General features: G+C 40.7%; 1 protein-coding gene across 1 annotated transcript; it reads left to right on the top strand.

Moving 5' to 3' along the window:
- The first annotated feature begins 9,605 nt into the window (after positions 1-9,605).
- Positions 9,606-19,752, top strand: bag2.L (BAG cochaperone 2 L homeolog). Its single transcript, XM_041563159.1, has 3 exons — positions 9,606-9,840; positions 16,353-16,462; positions 19,211-19,752. Exons 1-3 carry the CDS (start codon positions 9,713-9,715, stop codon positions 19,612-19,614), a joined length of 642 nt encoding a protein of 213 aa, XP_041419093.1. The 5' UTR covers positions 9,606-9,712; the 3' UTR covers positions 19,615-19,752.
- The last annotated feature ends 1,119 nt before the right edge of the window (positions 19,753-20,871 follow it).

Here is a 20,871-nt window from a genome sequence, read left to right as displayed (position 1 = left end):
AACTATAATCAAATTTGTCAGCAGCAGAATAGTTATTTTTCCTATATACACTATCTAGTAAAATTAAGTCAAAAGGCAACTGGACATAGAGTTATGTTTCGCCACTCCAAGAAGAACTGAAGAAGCCGCTCGGTTGAAATGTAAAACATTTTCAAGATAAACTCTTAAGGGGCAGATTTATCAAAGGTTGAAGTGAATTTTCGAAGTAAAAAACTTTGAATTTCGAAGTAATTTTTGGGTACTTTGACTAGGGAATAGTCCAACTTCAAAGGTCGAATTTTTTTGAAGTACTGTCTCTTTAAAACTTCGACTTCGACCATTCGCCACCTAAAAGCTGCCGAAGTGCTGTTTTAGCCTATGGGAGACCTTCTTGAACCTGTATGGAGGCAATTAGGGAGAACGAAGGTCGAAGTAAAAAATACTGAATCGTACAATTCGAAGTAGACCCATTTCAACCTCAAAAAACTTCGACCACCATTCGGTTGGTCTTTTTGAATTCGAAGTTCGAAGTTTTTTTACTTCGAACTTTGATAAATCTGCCCCTAAATGTCCAGTTGCCTTTGATTTAATTCTACTGGATACTGTATATCATGACCTGGATAAATGACAATCTTCATTGACTTTTCCCATATAAGTACAATGTTTGTTTAAAGCATATTTTCTTGTTTAATGATACAGCATAATCCTTGCATAATAACTTTACACTTAATACACCAAGGACCTTCCTAATCCTCCACAGTAAATGTAAAGTTCAGGCTCCAGCTCAGATGCCCAATGCTTTATAACTCAGATGTGAAAAAAGCTGCCTCTATGCAGAGAAACTGGTGCTTGATTTATTTGTTGGGAGGTGATCAGGCACAGCGATCGTTTGGTTTATTGGATTTGTAAAAGTTATCAGTATGAGCTGTGCTTCCCCAGAAACAAGCAGAGCAGCATTTCTACCTCCTATGAAATAGTGAAAGAGTTCACTTCTCCTGCACATCTGGCAAAGACAGCCGTGGAGTCCAAACTGAAGCCTGACCTCTGTGCTTACTTAGAACTTATTTGGATGTGTGATCCATTTTGCTTCAGCGTGTGCAGTTTCAAGAGGCGTTCGTGATCGTGAACAAATTGGAGGAAAGCAACTCAAATTAGCAGAGAGGCGGACATGCGCAGTATATTTTGAAGCCTCGTCTGCCCATACTCAGTATGACGTAGGTTTTCAGCACACTGATGCGGTCAGGCCCGGATTTTGGGAGAGGCCCCCTAGGCCCGGGCCTAGGGCGGCAAGATGTTAGGGGCGGCAAGCAGGCCCCCTAACATCTTCTCTATAACATAGTAAAGCGGAGCGGTCCGTGACCGTCACATTTCCAAATAGAGCAACCGCCCGCCCCCCACAATGAACCGGCGCAGCAGCTTGCGTGGACTCCTGCTGTGCGCCTGCCTCTACTCTACAGAGAGTAGATAACAAGCGGTGTCTGTGCAGATCTCCACTTCTTCCGGTCTGCGCTCTGTGACGTCGCCACGTTACCATGTAACTGCGCATGCGCGCTTCATCGTGAAATCACTTGACGCGCCGCACGGGCACGCACGGCGCCAGACTAATTAGAAATAGAGTCTAGGGGATTGGGAAGGGAGCTAGTTCAGGCAAGAGTGCAGGTGCAAGCAGCGAAAGATTTACTTCCAGAAAATACAGGGGGCGGCACAGTAGCTGGGCCTAGGGGGGCAGGAAGGGTAAATCCGGCCCTGGATGCGGTCTATCTAAAAAGTGTCGCTGATCCCTTGCCGCTAGTGCTGCTGAATAAACCACTATTCAAAACTCAAAAACCAATTGCAAATTGTCTCAAAATATCACTCTCTACATTGTACTAAAAATTCACTCAGAGGTGAAAAAAAATGGCAAGTGCTGTAGGCTGTCAGAAGACTAGCAACTACAATTGAAAAATAAAAAAACAACTAGTTACAGTAGCAGAAAATAATGTAATGGCGCTTGGGTGGGCAGGGATTTGGCATAAGTTGGGAGTAGCTGGGCAGAGCTATGGCCACGTGTCATTTTTTTTGTTTCATTTTGGGCCCCATTTACCTGGGGTCCATGTGACCAGTGAGCTAATAACTGGGGGCCCTGCTAATTTAGTAGTTTGGGACCTCATGATTACTGATGGCAGCCCTGATTACATAGATTCACTCAAATAAGGGCGCTGTTTAAAGAGTATGAAAAGAACACAAAGCAAATTAATAACAAGACCTGTTCCATATATACCGTGCTCCAGATCCCACTAAAAGCTGTTTTTTCCACTGAAGGGGAACTTCTATAATGGCTGTGCCTTCTGCTTTGAAGTGACAACGTGAAAATGAGGTTTATATCCAATGCTGTCCCATAAAATATTGTAGAATGCAGTTTCAGAGTGCTTTGGAGTATTAGAATAACAGACTATTAGAGTGAAAAACAGCTGAACCCCTAATGGCGTATGTGTTGTGGGCAGACTGTCTCATATCATTGATTAACAGTGTTTGCTACCTTAGGAAAAATCAAGGTCCTTTATCTGGGAACCATGTAACTAAAGTAAACATCTAGAGTCTGGCTTATTTGTTTTGCAAGATAAAGCTCCCTCTTGTACAAAATGAGGCATTATTAGGCAAGTTTTAGCTTTCTCACTGATGAGATTTCATTCACATTACAGCATAAGGCCAGTCTGCATTCCATGGCACTGTGCACCTTGTGCCAGACTCTTTATTCAGCATGAGATGTACAGAGTAAACACTTCCCTGGGTAGAAGTGCTGCTTGAATAAACATGCTCTTGTGCCTCTTAGTGTTCTTGTACTTGTGCCCTGGGGAATAGTAAATTACCCTTATAATGTGAAGAACAATCATTTTCCATTACATCATACATCTCAAAACATACTTACCTCCTTCAATAAAAAGGATCAGCCATTCGACTTCCCTGTATCTACTTGCCTTAGCTCTTATGAAGCAGCACTTTGCAAGGATGTAGGATGCCAGTCGATTACCATTCTGTTGGCTCGAGGGCAGCTTAGGGGACCTGACAGGGAACTGTAGTATATTTTTTCTTGTGCTAACGTTGTGATTGGCTGCCGCTGCCCACATCCTATATCATTTATCATATGTGACATGATACGGTTAGGTTTTAAAAAGCCACACTGTGCAATAATCTGAGGCACAGCTTTGGTGAAATGACACATTTATTTTGTGTGACTTGCCTTTGTTTAGCTTTCTTTTCCCTCATCCTTCTGTTTCCATCTGCTCTGGTAACTCACAAGCTGCTGCTTGAAATCAGGATGGCTGCTCTTTGAAGCTACAGTATTAGGCACTTCATACTATCAACTGCTACTGCAACTTTGATGCCTTGCAACCCCCCCCCCCCCCACACACACACACACACTGAAATGAATGGTGAGGATATGTACCGGTATATGATAAATTCCTATTTAGACCTTTAGGCAGCAATTGCTCTGTTTCAGGTGTAAATCTAATTTTTTTTATATTATTTAAAATGCATAGGCCATAATAATCAAGCCAAAATCATGTACAAAGATTGTTAGAATTCTTGTAAGAAATCATGGTGGGAAAATATGGTTAATGTTAATGCTCTGAAATAAAGTAAAATACTTCTTTCTTTACACTACTCATGCCTTCTGACTCTTACTAGCTTTCAAATGGGAGTCACTGACCCCATCTAAAAACCAATGCTCTGTAAGGCTACAAATGTATTGTTATTGCTACTTTTCATTACTCATTCCTCTATGGAGGACCTCTCCTATTCTCAGTCAAATCACTGTATGGTTGCTAGGGTAATATGGACCCTAGCAACCAGATGGCTAACACTAAGCAACTTTTCATTTTTTCTTTTTATTATAGATTTTCAACTATTTCCTTCTTCTGACTTTTTCCAGTTTTCAAATGGGAGTCACTGACCCCATATAAAAAAAAACAAATGCTCTGTAAGCTGTAAGGCTACACATTTATTGTTATTGCTACTTTTTTTTTTATAAATCATCTTTCTATTCAGACCCTCTATTTTATTTTATTTACAAATATGTTTAAATATAAAACATGTTCCCCTTCAGTCTTATCTGTCCATGATACATTCAGAAGCTGACTGCTATGTGTAGCAAGCAGAAATTTACATCATGCGCAAGTACTTATGAGGCTTATCCATTTGTAAATATAAAAGACCTTTCAAATGGGCCTCAAGAAAATATGCATTTTTTTCTGTACATACAGACACCTTTCTGTTTGACTTTGTAAGCTACATAAAAAGAAGTAGTAGCAAATGCACTGAATATTTACACTAGTATGGCAAAGTTATGCAGTGGTTAATAATTATTATTCTTTTTTTAGACAAAAAAAAAAATCAAAACAACAAAAGATAAAGTCTCTGAAATTACAGTTGAATGCAACAGAGCATTGTTCTGATTCACTTGTTCCAAATAAAGAAGAGAGCAGACAGTACTGGTCTTAAACCAAGTCAAATAATTAAGATGAAAGTAAGTAGGTCGTGCCCCCCATTTACTACATGACAAAGTAACAATTTCTTACAATAACACATTGTGAGAGGGGTAATAAACTGACATAAAAATGTGGAAAAAAAGAAATGAAGTTTAATACTGCATGATATATACCAGGGGTGTCCAAACTGCGGCCCGAGGGCCACATGCTGCCCAGGATGCATATGAATGCGGCCCAGCTTGAAACTCTTGGTTCCCGAGGAAATAGGAGGAGGGGAGTCTCTGCCCATTGCCAAGTTAGTAATAATAATATAATAATACGTCTATTTATTATCTAGGTGTCCCATATTCCAGTGTATAGCTCTATCTGGTTATCCAACTGGCATTGTAGTTCTTTTCTGTGTATTTCCTTTACTTTTGCAATTAAAAGTGTATTTAATGTGTGGCCCCAGACAATTTTTCTTTTTCCAATGTGGCCCGGCAAGCCAAAAGTTTGGACACCCCTGATATATACATTTATAGATAGATAAACTCATTAAAATGCACAATACATAAATATTGGGTGATCCTGCCTAAATGCAGCAGATTTATAAAGAATGTATTATCGTTTTTTTTTCTTCAGACACTGGAATATGAATAGGAGAGGCCTGAATAGAAAGATGAGTGATAAAAAGTAGCAATAACAATAAATGTATGGCCGTAGAGAGCATTTGTTTTTAGATGGGGCCAGTGACCCCCATTTGAAAGAGTCAAAAGAAAAAGGCATATGATTAAAAAACTATAAAAAAGAAAAAATATCTTCCACTTGAAAAATTGCTTCGAATTAGCCATTTTATAATATGCTTAAAGTTCACTTAATGGTAAACCATCTTTTTAATGTACATAAAAACTAGGGATGCACCGAATCCATTATTTTGGATTCGGCCGAACCACCAAACCCCCCATTGAGAAAGATTCGGCCGAATACTGAACCGAATCAGAATTAGCATATGCAAATTAGGGGTGGAAAGGGGAAAAAATTTGACAAAAAGTCACACAATTTTCCTCCCTGCCCCTAATTTGCATATGCAAATTAGTATTCGGTTCGGCCAGGGAGAAGGATTCGTCCGAATCCGAATCCTGCTGAAAAAGGCTGAATCCTGAACCGAATCCTGGATTCGGTGCATCCCTAATAAAAACAAAAGAAATCAAGGGTGCAGAAGAAATGAGACAGACAGTGTAAGTAAAGCTGACCAAACATGGGTCTATAGTGAGTCAGAAAGTGATATTGATATGGGCTGGTTGGAAAGTACTATGGACAGGGCACTGGCCCATGGGTTGGGACACTGTGAAATTACACCAATTAGAAAGATCTGCTTGTTAGGAACAAAAGCAATTTGATCTTACCATGTACAGTATCAGATAAAGATTTGCAGATTAAGATAGCAAAGAATTTAAGTAGAAGATGGAGTAAGAAAAAGGAGTGGATAGATGCAAAATGGCACACAAGAACAGATAGAAACAGTTGGCACACACAAAGCAGAATTTAGAAGGTGATGCCTCTAGATCGGGGTCCCCAATCTTTTTTAACCCTTGAAAGCCACATTCAGATGTAAAAAGTGCTGTGATCTGCCGCTATGTGAACTGACAGCTACAGAAGGCTCTATTTGTCAGTACAGGTATGGGATCTGTTATCCGGAAACCCAATATCCAGTTCCGAATTACGGAATGGCCATCTCCCATAGACTCCATTTTATCCAAATAATAAAAATGTTTAAAAATGATTTCCTTTTTCTCTGCAATAATAAAACAGTAGCTTGTACTTGATCCCAACTAAGATATAATTATTCCTTATTGGAACAGAACCAGTCCATTGGGTATATTTAATGTTTACATGATTTCTATTAGATTTAAGGTATGAAGATCCAAATTACAGAAAGATCCGTTATCCGGAAAGCCTTGGGTCCCGAGCATTCTGGATAATAGGTCCCATACCTGTACAACCAAATCTTGCCTCCAAGTCAGGAATTGAAATATAAGCACCTACTTCAAGGCCACAGGGAGCCCAGATCTAGATGAACAATTAGGGAATCCTAAGGCAGAACCTCTTTATGTTCTAATATAATCCAGTTGTTCTTCATATATGATTACTGGTCTGTGTGTAGGATAAGAATGCAACTAACTCATCTGACTGTTATTAACATGGCAAAGGATAGATCTGACTGCTTGTTTAAAAGCCTAATGGGCAGACCAATTGTCAATTTGACTAAACGCTCTTAGACACAACAGTGTGCATTCTGACAAAGATATAAGATATGGATGCAGGTATATACAGCAGGGTGTTGTATCAGAGCAGAAGTGGGTGATGAACCCAAACCTACAGTATAACACTTAGTTATAGTCATTGTAAAAAATTAGATATGGTAGATAATATGGTGTGGGGTAAATGGAGTCTGTCATGATTTTTATGGTGTAGTATTTATTACTAAATAACACTGTGTACATTGCACGTTATTCATTGTACCATTTGAAATTTTATCCTTGACCAATAATATATTTTTTTAGGTGAAATACTGGTGTATAGGCAGCAATCTCAGGTCACTGTGCTTGGTCATGAGCTTTCAGAAAAAGCCAGTGCTGCACAATGATGGAACTGCTTTCAGATAAGCTATTGTTTCTCCTACTCAGTATAACTGAAGGAGTCGTGTCTTAGCTGGACTTCTTCTCAAATCTACCACTAGGTATGAGAGCATTTTTAGCAATGCAGGTGTCAGGTTAACTTCCCATCATTCTGCTTACGGGCAGCTGGGGGGGGGGACAGGGATGATATCATTTAACTTACAGTGCAGCAGAAAAGAGTGACTGAAGTTAATCAGAGCGCAAGTCACATGACTGGGGCACCTGGAAAACTGACAGTATGTCTCACCTCATGTCAGATTTCAAAATTAAATATAAAAAAATTGGGATTTCAATGCAGGAGTCTGCTGGTGGAGTGCTATTAACTGATGCACTTTGTAAAAAACATGTTTTCCCGTGACAGAATCCCTTTAAGCAGGGTGTGGCGTCACAATAAAATTGGTCCTCCACATAAAAACTTTTTTTTTTTGCATAATGAAAGAAAGTGTGAGGCTAAACAACTTTATAGTATGCTTTTAAAAAATATATTCAGTGGTTATAAACGTATTTTTGCTTTTAAGCACTGTTTTCGTATCTCTTTCAGCAGGTCTGGACTGGGATTCAAATTAGGCCCCATCATTCCAGAGGCCCAAGCAGCCCCACACAAGCCCAATGAATAGTGACTGTTTATGGCATCTTACAGCAGCCCCTCTGGCATTTGCCAGAACCCACAGATTGCCAGTCCGGGCCTGCATTTCAGTTCTCTGGTTCTGACTATGTAAGAGGCGTCCGTTTTCCTCTAGGCCATAAACTCTCTTATTGAGAGCAATTCTAGTGGGTTTAGCTGTGCTTCAAAATGATTTGTTGTTAGGCAAAGCTTTTTTCCTGTAGTGTGACATTAAACAAAAATGTAGCTACAAGTATTGGACCTGTTATCCATAATGCTCGGGACCTGGGATTTTCCTGATAACAGATCTTTCCATAATTTGGATCTTCATACCTTAAGTCGTATTGCCTACTTCATGAGCAGGAAAAGGCTTACATTAGTTTTAATTTTCTGTCTCACTACATTGTTATCTGGGAGGAATGAGAAACAGAATAATTCTGATACAAGTACATTGCAGGGTAGCCATCCTAAATGTTTTTGTACCACTTACAGTAGAGAAGCGTTATACAATATAGCATCAAAAAATATTGGGGGATATTGCTCCAAGATCCCGTGTTAGCTAAAGTTTTGGATACACAACCATCTTTGGTATTTAGGAAGAACAGGAATATAGCATTTTTGGTATCTAGGAGTCTCTACAGCTCCACGAAAGTGGAGGCCCCAAGGTCTGGGCTCACAAGTAAAGGTAACTATAAGTATGTTAGGACAAGATGTGGAGCTTGTCAATATCTAAAAAGGAGTTTACCACCACAAACACAGGGAGATCATATGTCACTAGGAATTACTTTAATTGTGTATCTAAGGGGGTGATATATCTAGTGACGTGCTTCTATGGTGCCCACTATGTGGGTAAGACAGTAAGGAAAGTGGGTTCATCTATATTGGAACATGTTTCATCTCTTAGGAGGAAGGATTATAAATCTGCTGTAGCTAAGCACATTCAGGAAAAACATGAAGGGGTTATGAGGATACAGTTTCATATTATAGATGAGCTGAAATCCAATATAAGGATAGGGGACCCGGAAAGGAAACTATTATTGAGAGAAGCCTACTGGATTTACCATTTGAAAACCACAGAAACGTATGGTGGTATGAATGGGGAATGGGAATTATCATGCTTTTTAGTCGCCCTGAAGAAGGGGAGATTTGTCGCTGGGTGACATTTTCTTCCACTCTGCAGGATTCCTTTAATGAGAGCAGGCAGGCCCGGGTTTGTGGTGAGACCACAATTGTCTTGGCCTAGGGCGGCAAATTTTAGGGGTGGAAATGGCATGCTAATGCCGTCCAGCCACATTCCTAAGTAACACTGGGGACTCAAAGCTCCCCTGCTTGAGATCGAGCGTGTGAATGCATGGGGGGGAAAGTTTAGCTAGGACCATGAGGGTAAGGGGTGAGGGTGCGCCTTGCGTAGCGTCAGGGGTAGGACATGCGGCCTTGGGGCGCCATAACTTCAAATCGGGCCCTGGGAACTGGCTCTGTCCTTGAGTAGGGGAGGACAGATGCAATAGGATAAATGAATGGTTTGAGTGTACCCTTTATAGCAGGTACTGTAGATTCACTGGGTACAACTGAATTGGACTGGGTTATATGGGACCCCCTTGTTCCTTATCCGCCGGCCCAGTTTGATTGGTTTGCAGAGTGTACAGAATGTACAGTATCTATAAGAGCAGCAGTGGGTGAGTGAATGAACAGTTAGATTAGCTGTGGAGGGAACCATTGGAAGACCCCCCCCCCCCAGACCAAGAGTGAGTTAAGTCTATAGGCAGTTGAGCTGTTCCCAGATGCAGCTGGGGGTAGGGAGAGAAGCAGCTGACAGACATTGAAGCAGCAGTAGCAGGACAGGGAGCCACCCAAGCCCATGTTAGGCAATGTTACACTATCCTGCTCTTCTATCCCAGTGAGTGAAAGAGGAGGAGGAGGAGGCGGCTATGTCTAGAAGGATCTAAGGGTTCTCTGTCCTCTGTCATTTCTGCTTGTTCTTTGGGAGGGACAGACTGTGAGCTATGGCTCAGGCTAAGATCCAGGCAAAGGCAAACACTGAAGCGCACAATGCGGGCAAGTTCAGCCGCTCTGTCTCTATGGCCGCTCGATCCAACCACCTGTTAGAGGTTCTGGACGATTTGGAAGGCAGGTAAGTAAGGGAACAACTGAATGCCAGTCATTGTATCTCTATGCATGGCAGCATGGTGCCCACTCTGAGCCTCTCACTAGTACCCTGCACTGCTGTTACATGACTCTGCTCTGCTGCATGACTCTGCTCGTGTTCTATGCTTAACCCAGTCTCTGCCAGAAGCCTGTCCCCACATATATATAACATTCTGCCCCTGATATACCGTATACTGAGGGAAAGGCTGACTGAAATGTACAGGTGAACTTTGCCACATATTCCTATACCATATGGCAGTGTGAGGCAATAGTCTGACCTCTAGGCTCAATATCTGCCTGATTTCTCCAAACTTAGCTCTTTGTTTGTCCCTTAATTGTTAAAATATAGTTTCCTTTAGTTTGCAGAGTCAGTTATGTCTGTTCAAAAAATATACAGGTATGGGACCTGTTATCCAGAATGCTAGGGACATGGGGTTTTCTGGATAATGGATCTTTCCATAATTTATCATACCTCGTCTACTAGAAAATTATTTAAACATTAAATAAACCCAGTAGGCTGGTTTTGTTTCCAATAAGGATTAATTATATCTTAGTTTGGATCAAGTACAATGTACTGTTTATAATTACAGAGAAAAAGGAAATCATTTTTAAAAATTGGGATTATTTGAATAATAATATGATAATATGGATAATAATACAGAGTCTATAGGAGACAGCCTTTCCATAACTTGGAGCTTTCCGGATCTCATATGTTTTGACAGTTTAGTTCCCCTTTATTTGTTTCCTAGCAGAAGGTGGTTCAGAGAAAAGAAGATTTTTCTTTTGGTTATATATTGGGAGTAGATGCTCTGGTGCCAGTGGGTATTGCAGGGAATAACTCACGAGGAATAAAGTGTTTTTGTTCCGAAGCACAAGTTGGAGCTGGAGCAGACATAAGATTCATTGTACTTTTCTGTACACAATATTTAAAGGCAGTCAGCTCTGGTGACAGCAGGTATTTGTGGCACTTTTCTCTGGTACCTGGCAGCAGTAGTAACTTTAGTGAGCTGAGAAAATCATGTCATTACTTTTAATACTGGGAGCAGAGGCTTTGTGGTGGCAGTTATTGTTGGCAACTCAGCTGGATAGACACGTTTTTCTGTTATCTGGGACAAATGTTGCTGTTAGTAATAGAAAACAAACTAGTGATGGGCACCCATGGAATGAGACAAAGCAGCCCCTATAATAAAGTTATCCACTCCATCCTCACTCATCACCCTGCTGGGCCAGGCAATGAAGTGGTAAGACTGTGCAGTTATATACTCTGTGACATCCCAGTCTAATCTATCAGATAATGTGGATGTTTCAAGTTTGAAGGGTAGATGTCCTAAAATGGACACCGACACTGTACTGTAGTTGCTAAGCTGTAGTGCCCTTGGTTACCTGCCCCTGCCATGTGCCACTGTAGCTGCACCCCTGCTATTTATGTCAAAGTATGGGGAGCTCATTTTATATTGTGCTTTCTGAATAGAAAACTGTCATAGACCATCAAATCCAATAGATTCTGATTAAATGCAGTATAACCTCTGCATATAATTTAAGTGTAGAAGTAACAAAAAAAAACGATTTTAAAGAAAATGTATTTCAAATCATGTTTCCAAAATACATTTAATAATGTTTTTTCAATCAATTTAAAGTAGATTAAAAGTAAACATAATTGCTGTCTATCTGTCCTATTCTTTTCACTGCCTGCCAGACTACAGAAATAATGTACAGGTGTAGGATCTGTTATCTGGAAACCCATTATTCAGAAAGCTCCAAATAACGGGAAGTTCATCTCCCGTAGACTCCATTTTATTAAAATAATTTATATTTTTAAAAATGATTTCCTTTTTCTCTGTAATAATAAAACAGTACTTTGCACTTGATCCAATATTGGAAGCAAAACCACTTCATTGGGTTTAATGTTTAAATTATATTTTAGTAGACTTAAGATATGAAGATCCAAATTACGGAAGAACCCCTTATGCGGAAATTATCAGGTCCCAAGTATTCTGGGTAACAGGTCCCATACAGTACCTGTATCAGAAACCATCGCTCTTGTAGCCAAAACTAATATACCCTTTTGACATGAGTTTATTAGGTTGGGCTTATGTATTTCTGAACTTATAGCATACCTGGTTCCACAGACATATTACTTGTGTAACACCTATTTGGGCTGCATAGCACACAAATAGTTAAACTGTCCAGCTAGCAGTAGAAGCATGGGTTACACGCGACTTCACACAACAGGGTCAGGGCCTTCGCCATGTGGAAGTGTTCCCTCTATGGTGTAGTGCAACTACATCCCCCAGGCTACTGTGCACACAACAAAAGATGGGCGCCAGGAGGTTCTTGCAGTAAAACAGAAACGGTTTATTTAACTATGCACAAGGCAAGTGACCACAGGTTTAGTAGTCACACAGGAGCTGAGGCAATAGCACATTTCTCACACAGAGCTGCAGCCATTAGGCATTTCTCACAGAGGAAAGGTCTCCATTAGGCATTTGCAGTATTTACACACAATCCCTCCTGGAAGTTGTCAGGAAAGCAGCTTCTACCCTACAGTCCCTCCTCACTGAGGTCCCTGACTGGAGGCAACACACAGAGCCTCTGGGAAGCTACTCCCTTACTGCAAATCCTTGTTGGAGCTTCAGCTGCTCTTTCTCTCTCACCTCTCGGCCTTTCTCTCCTAGAGAGACTATGACAAGTCTGCCCTAGTGTAACTATTCCTCATTCACGGGGTTACCTGGTCCCCGACTTCTTCTCCAAAGCACATGGGCCTTTCTGGGCCTAGCTGTGCCCAGGCTCCCCTGAGCACACCCAGCTGGATCACCATCCACAGGCCAAAGAGGAAGTGGCCACTCCCTACACACACTATATAGCAGTGTAGCAGGGGAGTGTCATTCTCTCCTGGCAGATCACTCTAAGAAAAAGGTGGGGGCCTTAAAGCTGCAGGGCAGATTAACCCATACCCATAGGGGCTCCTACACTTGTAAGAACTATTGACCAATGCAACCCCTCCGACACCTAGTTCAATGAGAAGTGTTGGATTCTGGGACTTTAAACATCTACAATACGCAGTTTGGGTCTCATATTGATAGAGCTGAAAATAGTCAGGAGATGAGTCATGGATAGATTTGGAAATGAAGCGGGGCAGCTCTAGTAAGTCACATCAACGAATGTTTGTTTTTACCCTGAGACTGGTACATTCTACCCGCTGATTGGTTACTATAGATTCCTAGATTAGGAGCAAACTTTGCTCTTTTTATTACATAAATGTTATCATTTTGCAGTTTATTTCTCAGGCACATCTGCAGATTGAGCAGTGCAAGGTACTCAGTCGTAAGATACAGTACCGAGCTATTGTGTTTCTTGGCCTGGGCCTGCCTCATAGCAGAGCTAAACCCTGAAAAGATAATGGCTATAATGGTGTATTTTATATACTTAATGAGCTTTATGTACCAGGCTGGAGGTTCAGCAGCCTTATATCAATAATGATCCATGCTTTCAAAGTTGTCCACTGCAGCCCCCCATGCTCTGATGTTGTTAGAGTAGATTTTCAGTGTCAGGGACATTGCACATTCTCACTATGCTCTTGGTTGCTGTTGTGAATTTTAAATTCTACAGTATATTGTGAGTTGGTCCCTAAGGTCTAAGCCGCCTAAGCTCAGTAAGTGACAGCAGCACAGAGCATGTGCAGTGAATCAGCAGAAAAAAAGATGGGGGGCTACTGGGGCATATTCGGAGGCACAGATCTTCCCTGCTAAAGGCTGTGTGGTTGCCTTGAGCTGCTACAGAAACTAAAAACTTTTGGTGTAAGATTTCTAGACTTACTCATTGCTATGCCCAGGGCCGGATTCCAGCGGTGGGCGCCCTTAGCCCATGCAGTCCTAGCGCTCATCGCCCGCACCGATCAAGCTGTGCGTTCCCAGTGCTCCCCATAGAGCGGCTAGGGTGGCATGACGTCCCTAGGAATTTGCCGCCCTAGGCCTGGGCCTCGCCACAAATCCGGGCCTGGCTATGCCTTAGTTCTAGGGTTGCCACCTGTCCAGTTTTGACCCGGACAGCCCGGTATTTTGAAGGGCTGCCCGGGTCAAATAAGGAAAACCGTGCAAGATTCCCTTGATTGACACAGCCACCTACATCACTGACCCGCCCTCTGACATCACGGCACCGCCCCCTGCCCGGTCTCAGCCACTTCAAAAGGTGGCAACCCTACTTAGTTCTTTCTTTATTAATAAGAGAAATATGTTTTTAAATCACCAGTATAAGCTAGTTACAAGGAATTCCATAATATCTGTTACTACACAACCAATAGTAGTAGCAAAATGCCTAATTACCAACACATAATTAAGGCTGCAGATTTGGGAGGGGTTTATGAGAGCAAATTATCTGTATTTAATCAAATTACCTTGTTCAATGGGTAAAAACAATTTCCATTATAATAGGAATTAAATTAAATGTATCAAAAGAATACTCAATATAATCGTAATTTCTACTATACCTGTATTTTGTGTAAAAAAACACACACACATATACAGTACACATATACATATACAGTATATACAGTCCCATATGTGGTGCACTCCAATGTATGATAAGCATATGACTGGGTGCTGTCTTGAATATGCTTTGAATATGTGGTCCTGCTCAGGACCTTTCTCATTGGCAATAAACTTTTTCTTTAATTTCACTGCAATATGAAGCCCTGGTGTATGTCTTTTATATATACAGTATATCTGTGCATTGTGCTATGTAGTTTTCCTTAGAAGCTTCCTAGAATTGTGCTAGTTTCTACTCCACTGTTTAACTGTCTTTGAAACAATGGGCTGTGCAAGAAAACTTGAGCAGAATGCTCTATTCTTGTGCCAATTTGGAAGCAATTTTAATGACCTGAGGTTATGGCAGACAGTGTTATGACACTAGCAGGCTATTTTCACGTCTCAGTGATGATGGACTTTATGTGCCACCCCGGTAGCTGTTCTCATTGATAAAACCAGTCCCCAAAAAACAGCACAAGGCTGCACCTGTCAGTTACTGAATGTCTTGCAGAATGTAGCACCAAGCTAAAGGGCACATTTTTGCATAGTCATTGTTAGAATGTGAGAGTAATGCAGAATTTATCTTTCATGTCAGTGGCAATCAGTCCACAGCATGTAGTTGCTGTCAGAGCTCAATAGGAAGCTTATTGTTTGGGTACAAGCTTTGCATGATTAGACCTTTCACACCTTTGTGCTGAATGATTTCCCCCGTGTTGCTTTTATTGTTTGGCAGCAACCTTCCTTTTTCCTCTCTACCTCATATCAGGCCAATAATCCTCTAAGGGGAAACCAGTAAGGGGTGAGGCATTGCAGAACAGAAATGGACTGATCTCATAGGGAATGCCGCCAGCCAAAAGCAACAGACAGTGGCCCATACCATAAACCAATGGCAGCATATTTGTTTCCCAAAGCTCGGTTCAGAAGGAAACATTTAGCTTAGTGGTCAGACTTTTTGCTTACTCTGCAGTACAAATTGTTTTGTAGAATATATTCCTTTTGTATCATTCTTCAGCTTTCCCAGAATGATACATGTTCAGTTTAGAGCAATTGCCCAAAAGAAAGGTGGTTTAAAGTGTTCCCTATGCCGCAAGTCTTAAAGTGGAATCTCTGAGTAATGGTTACTTTTTCTGAAATTCACATGAATACCTAACAATCCTATTGGTCACACATTCAAAGGAAACATGAATTCAAATTAATTTCTGGAAAATACCCCATTTATAAGAGATGGGAGTTTTCCAAGACATGATCTATCATTATTTAGACTTTATACTCCTCTTTCTTTTTGGCTGGACACAAGAGCCACATAAAGGATTTCCTGGCCTATATACTGGCTTGTTAAGTGCTAGATGTCTGTTCTATAAATTTCCCTTGCTGCAGCACAAACCAAAAAAGTCCAAATGCTGCCAAATGAAGAAAGTTACACGGTTCCTGGCCACAGACCCATTGTGGGAATTAAAGTATTTATTAACATTGGGCACATTTTCACCTGGGCAGTAACTCAAAGCAACGAATAAGTCACTTTTTTCCCATACAGCTACAAGTAAAGTAATTAAAGTTGCCATGGGTAACTGCCTAAAGGAAAATGTGCCCAGTGTTAATAAACAAGCCCCACTGACTGTTACATGCTGGAGTCTTTGAGAGGGTATCTGCTCCCGTTCATCTGTTACTGGAGTGTTCATTCCATTGCCAGTTTTTTGGCACATTTTCTCATAGCCGGGAGCAAAGGGGAAGTAAGTTATTTATAGCTCAAGGGTTGGCTCCATGGATATTATATTATGCAGAAATTACAAGTCATTCTAAATAGCTATTATATAGCAAAGCTAAATACTTCAGTTAGCCATAAATGTATCAAAGCTCCTCAGCATGCTAGCATGATGTTGAGAAGCAGATAATGGTGCATGAATAGTGCAAATGAATAGTGCAAATGAATAGTGCTATTGAATAGTGCCATGGCATCCTTTTCCTTCTGTTGCAGGGTTCAAGCCTTTCGTGATGCAGCCTCAGCCCTAGAGCTGGAGAAAGAGTATCTGATAGAAAAGATTCACAGTGTGCAGAACAGCCAAGACATAAGGAATATCTGTGATGGTAAGGCCTACTCACCTCTATAGATAAGGCTGAACTATTATACAGTTCCACATTTTTTTTTTATCGGTATAGTAAGCAGCCACCTGTGCATTTATGTAAATCACAGTAGTAAGTTAGGTACATATAGAACATGATATTCAGACAGTGGACAATAAGAATAGAGGAAGCATAAGGTCACAGGGGGGCTCAGACTTCCTCGATCATTGCAGAAAGCCTGGCTCCCTGGCAGCTCTCATGTAGAGTGGGCAGCACGTGTGTGGGCAGGGGCCATAGGGTTTGCTACTCTGTGTTGGGCCCCTTAGAAGATTTTTTTGCAGGGGCCTGGCTGGATGCAGAAAATCAAACTTTATAGACAGAATCTGCAATGCCTCCACTGCTTTTGTGTAAAAGGAACAGTTTTAAAGGGAAACTGTCACTGAATTCTTAAAAGAGCAAACAGATTTTTTTTTTATATATTTAATTTTGAAATCTGACATGGGGGCTAGACATCTTGTCAGTTGCCCCTATTCTTGAGACTTGTGCTCTGATAAAATTGTAAATTATGGCTGTACCCCCCCCCCCCCGCAGCAACAGAACAATGGGAAGGTAACCAGATAGCAGCTCCCTGACACGATAACATTTGCCTGGTAGATCTAAAAACAACACACAAAATCCAGGTCCCACTGCGACACATTCAGTTACATTGAGTAGGAGAAACAACAGCCTGCCAGAAAGCAGTTCCATCCTAAAGTGGTGGCTCTTTCTGAAAGCACATGACCAGGCAAAATGACCTGAGATGGCTGCCTACACATTAATATTATAACTAAAAAAATACACTTGCTGGTTCAGGAATTACATTTTATATCGTAGAGTTAATGATTTGCAGTGTAAGTGTAATTTAATAATAAAAACGACATCATAAAAACCTTGACAGAATCCCTTTAAAGTTATTATTGCAATTGAAAGTAGTATGTGCCTGTCCCTTTGTGCACTGGTGCTTCTGCCAACATCCCATAGTATCAAACTTTCCATTGGTTCGTATAGTCATTACGGGGGCACTAAGGGGCCTATTTATTATGCTGTGTATAAAACTGGCAACAAAATTTGCCACACAGCAGGCATGGCCATGAAAAAAAATGGCATACTTATAAAGATTTGTACTGATTTTCAGTAACCGGGTACCTCAGTGAGCAAACCCAGCATAACTATAATCTGCTGCTTGAAAATGTTATTGGAAAAGAGCTTTGTGACTTCCACTGGAATTTACTTGCCACTTGAATTTTCCCCATTGACTTTAATGGATTACACAAGGTCTGGCTGCGAATAATAATGGTGCCAAATCCAGTGTGTAAACCTTGATAAATTTGCAGTTTATTTAACACAACTTTTTACACAGTTTTTTTGGTGATATTCATTTTACACAACATAAGGGTAAACCATAACAGATGCCTGTGACTGTTAGGCTTGAATCTGGAGGGGGAGAGACTAAAGTTTTACCAGCCTGGCTGGAAAAAATGTTGCTTGATTCCAGTGTTATTAATAGGAAAAAACGTCAAGAATATAGGAAGGCCGGGATTTTTTTCAGGAAAAGGTGGCAACCCTAGATGAGACAGTGGGCCTTACACATAAAAAAAGAGGATGTGCCTTAAAGGGATACTGTCATGGGAAAAAAAATTTTTTCAAAATGAATCAGTTAATAGTGCTGCTCCAGCAGAATTCTGCACTGAAATCCATTTCTCAAAAGAGCAAACAGATTTTTTTATATTCAATTTTGAAATCTGACATGGGGCTAGACATTTTGTCAATTTCCCAGCTGCCCCATGTCATGTGACTTGTGCTCTGATAAACTTCAATCACTCCTTACTGCTGTACTGCAAGTTGGAGTGATATCACCCCCTCCCTTTTCCCCCCCAGCAGCCAAACAAAAGAACAATGGGAAGGTAACCAGATAACAGCTCCCTAACACAAGATAACAGCTGCCTGGTAGATCTAAGAACAACACTCAATCGTAAAAACCCATGTCCCACTGAGACTCCTTCAGTTACATTGAGAAGGAGAAACAGCAGCCTGCCAAAAAGCATTACTCTGCTGAAGTGCAGGCACAAGTCACATGACATGGGGCAGCTGGGAAATTGACAAAATGTCTAGCCCCGTGTCAGATTTCAAAATTGAATATAAAAAAATCTGTTTGCTCTTTTGAGAAATGGATTTCAGTGCAGAATTCTGCTGGAGCAGCACTATTAACTGATTCATTTTGAAAAAATTTTTTTTTCCCATGACAGTATCCCTTTAAGTTCCCACATGTCCCCTCTCACATAACTCAGTGATAAATAAGGTGTGACTGGCCATCTGTTCCCCTCCCCCTCCAAGGTTAACACACCCAGAATAGCCTGTTAGGCGAAAAACACAAATGGTGCCTCTATAACACTCTGTTGGAGGAATGATAATATAATTCCAGTATTTATAAAGGGATTGCGGTCTCTAACAGGGAAATACAGGCCTGAAATAAGTTGGTAACTAAGCTCTGTCTGTGGTGCTATTTGTATATAATTAGAGAACTAGTTAAATAATTATGTACAGAGTAGTGTTTAATGGTAAATTCTCAGAAGTTTATAAATGGTGAGTTGTTTTATTGTCAGCTGAGGAGCGGTGTAGTTTTAAGATGATATTGAGATGTTTAGTAATAGTACATCAGTATTTATTTTAATTCCAGTCTGTAAAATTCAATGAAATGCTTACATCTGTGCACATTTTGCCTTTTGTTTAAAGGGGAGAGAGAAGAACTATTTCTAACAGCAGAACGCCTAATGGGCCGCACCCATACTGTTGAAGTATCCGTAGAAACCATTAGGAACCCCCAACAGGAATCCTCTCTACAGCAGGCCACCATGATCATTGATGACATTGTAAAAAAAGTCATGGACAACCTAGAAAATGGCAGGAAGCAATTAATGTCGCTGTATGGAGCTTGCAGCTCGGATGTTCCAGCAGCACCTGTAGACCAGAAGTTTCAGTCCATAATTATTGGATGTGCAATAGAGGACCAAAAGAAAATAAAGAGGAGGCTGGAAACCCTCATCAGGAATATAAACAACTCGGAGAAGTCAATCACCTTGCTCGAGCACCAGAGGCAGAAATCTGCTTTCAGTTTGAATCACAACAAGACCACGTAAATCCCTATATTGACCATATTCCTTTTTCTTTTGCAAGGATAATGCAAGAACTGCAGATAGGAGGATAGGCATCTAAATGTCGTAAAGCTACTGATAACATATTAAAAATCACCTTTAATTAAATGTTCACATATATCATTTGCACTGGGTTTGTTTTGTATTTTTACACAATTACCTACTGCTCTACAGGCTAACACCCCTCTCATTATACTAAATAATACAGTAAATTCCACTGTGCCAAGCGTTATCCTTGAACAGCCTGGGTCAAATATGCTTTGAAGATTGGCCCAAAATCCCTCCTTAACAGACTGAGTTTTAGTGCTTTGAAATACAAGTTAGAGAATGATCCAAGTGTCTGATGAATTCTTGGAATGCACTGGGTGTCTCTGAAGATTATACTGAGAAACTAGTGCACACATAATTCATTTGGAGAAAGAAGGAAGAGGCGGCAAATTGGTCAGTCATTATTCCCAGAGATAGAGAGGCCATTTTAAAAGGTATTGTGTAGGTGCCATTCAGCATTTATCTTTTGCACCTTAAAGGAGAGCTAAACCCTAAGAATGAATGTGGTTAAAAATGGCAAGTTTTATATACTGAATTTATTGCACCAGTCTAAAGTTTCAGCTTGTCAATAGCAGCAATGATCCAGGACTTCAAACTTGTCGCGGGGGTCACCATCTTGGAAAGTGTCTGTAACACTCACATACTCAGTGGGCTCTGAGCAGCTGTTGAGAAGCTAAGCTTAGGGGTCATTACAAATTATCCAGCAGAAAATATGGTTGGCCTGTAATATAAACTGATGCTACAGGGCTGATTATTAAATTCTAATGCTAGTTGCACTGGTTTCTGTGCTGCCATGTAGTAATTATCTGTATTAATTACTAATCAGCCTTATATTGTGACATTTAGATTCTATATGTATTGTATATTGTGAGTCGGTCCCTAAGCTCAGTAAGTGACAGCAGCACAGAGCATGTGCAAGTGAATCAGCAGAAAAGAAGATGGGGAGTTAAGAACTCGAATTTGACTATTTGCCACCTTAAACTTGCCAAATTGCTGTAACCTATGAAGGACATCCTAGAATTAATAGTTTGCAGCCTTCTTGACATTCGAGTTTTCAGAAAAAAACTCGAATCAAATTTGATTTAAATTCGATTTGAGTTTGCGAATTGCGAAATTGCAGTTGGAGTTAAAATAACTCCCATGAGCTCAAAATTCGACCCTTGATAAATCTGTCCCTATTTGTTAGAATTGATT

The sequence above is a fragment of the Xenopus laevis genome, chromosome 5L (genome assembly GCF_017654675.1).
Source record: "Xenopus laevis strain J_2021 chromosome 5L, Xenopus_laevis_v10.1, whole genome shotgun sequence".
NCBI classification, from domain to species: Eukaryota; Metazoa; Chordata; class Amphibia; order Anura; family Pipidae; genus Xenopus; species Xenopus laevis.
This window is presented reverse-complemented; position numbering and strand designations above follow the sequence as displayed.